Source organism: Myotis brandtii, unplaced genomic scaffold (assembly GCF_000412655.1).
Source record: "Myotis brandtii unplaced genomic scaffold, ASM41265v1 scaffold735, whole genome shotgun sequence".
Taxonomy (NCBI): Eukaryota; Metazoa; Chordata; class Mammalia; order Chiroptera; family Vespertilionidae; genus Myotis; species Myotis brandtii.
In genome coordinates, this window is record NW_005370916.1 from 264,148 (window position 1) to 265,645 (window position 1,498).

A 1,498-nucleotide genomic window follows, 5' to 3' on the forward strand; every position below is an offset into this window, starting at 1 on the left:
CAGGAACAGGCATGCGATTTAGGCCTAAGCCACTAGCATACCTCACCCTCCAGGGCAGGCCATGACCAGGGGGTCAGGGACAGACACTGGGGCAGGTGGAACTAATCAGAGCTCCTCCCAGGCTTCTGCTGGGAGACCAGGAAGAGACAAGTGCTATCTCCTGCTGCTACACTTGAACCCAAGAGGATTGAGGCCAGGGCTGCAGCAGCCATTGGTCTCCATGTGAGGCAGAGGCAGAGCCAGGCCACAAAGGGAGTTTGAGGCCTGGTGGCATTCCCTGAGCACCAGATTGTCATACCTGAAGTTCCATCTACCTCCAGACAGACTGGTTCTGTGAGCTCATATTCCTGAAGTCAGTTTATTTTAAAATTTGCAACTGACTGATCCAATGGTATTCCCTGATGCCACCTCCTCCAAGAAGCCTTCTTTGGTCACACCCCCCCTACCACCACATTTCCACCACCCTTTGTGCCGCCGCTCTTGGGTCGACCCTCCTCCCTTTCTGCTTTGTTTGGCCTGGTTCTGCAGTGATTTGTGTCTGGCCTCATTTGGCTCCCATATGACTCCCACCACACCATCTTAGTGTCGTGCACATAGCACCGGGCACTGAGCCTCATGCCTGGAAAGTACTCAGTAACATGTCGGTGTCTGGCCGCCCTTTCTCCACTGGCATCAGGGCAGAACCGCTGGCTCAAGGCCTGGCGCCTCATGTGAACTCTGCCCAGAGCAGCCGTGTGTGGTGTGCAGGGAGGGCCGGTGCGTACCAATGGCCTCCAGGACGAGTGTGTACGCGGCCGTGGTCTCCCGGTCCAGGTTCACCACTGTTCTCACAACGGCATCGCGGTAGCCAACGCTGAACTTCCCATCCACGTTTCCACCTGTGGGCAAAAGAGAACGAAGCTTCGGCTAGGAAGCGGGACTCCTGGCTAGGGAAAGGGAGGGGGCACCCCACCTCTGCTTCTGAGCCCCGACACTAGAGGTGGTCCAGGGATGAAAGGCTGTGCTGCCCACTCGGCGCTGCCTGCGAAGAGGGTTCTGGGGGGCCCTGATGAGGGTGTGGCCTGAGTGGGCTTAGGCGGGGGTGCAAATGCCTGAAATCACAAGGGTCTACCTGACATTCGTTGAGCACCTACTGTGGGCCATTCTGTTTCATGTGCACGATCACTGTCTCCATGTCACAGACAAGGACACGCTCCTTTAATGAGGTTATGTGCGGTGCTCTGGGTGAGTCACCTATTTGGGCGTAGGACTCCAGTCCAGCCGTTTGCTCCCCAGCCCGTGTCCTTCACCATTCGGTTACCTGCCTGTCCCATAGGTGTCTGAGCAGTTAAGCTGGGCTGGGGCTTATTTTTTTTTTTTAATATATTTATTGATCTTTTACAGAGAGGAAGGGAGAGGAATAGAGAGTTAGAAACATCGATGAGAGAGAAACATCGATCAGCTGCCTCCTGCACACCCCCTACTGGGGATGTGCCTGCAACCAAGGTACATGCCCTTG

The 1,498-nt window shown here is 55.6% G+C and overlaps 1 protein-coding gene across 1 annotated transcript in view; it reads right to left on the reverse strand.

Annotated features, from left to right (window-relative positions):
- CDH23 (cadherin-related 23) overlaps nt 1-1,498 on the reverse strand; it is a 381,871-nt gene that overhangs the window by 114,634 nt on the left and 265,739 nt on the right. The window contains exon 24 of the mRNA XM_005882725.2: nt 765-878. Within this exon, the coding sequence (XP_005882787.1) occupies nt 765-878 (114 nt within the window). The remainder of the gene's footprint in view (nt 1-764; nt 879-1,498) is intronic.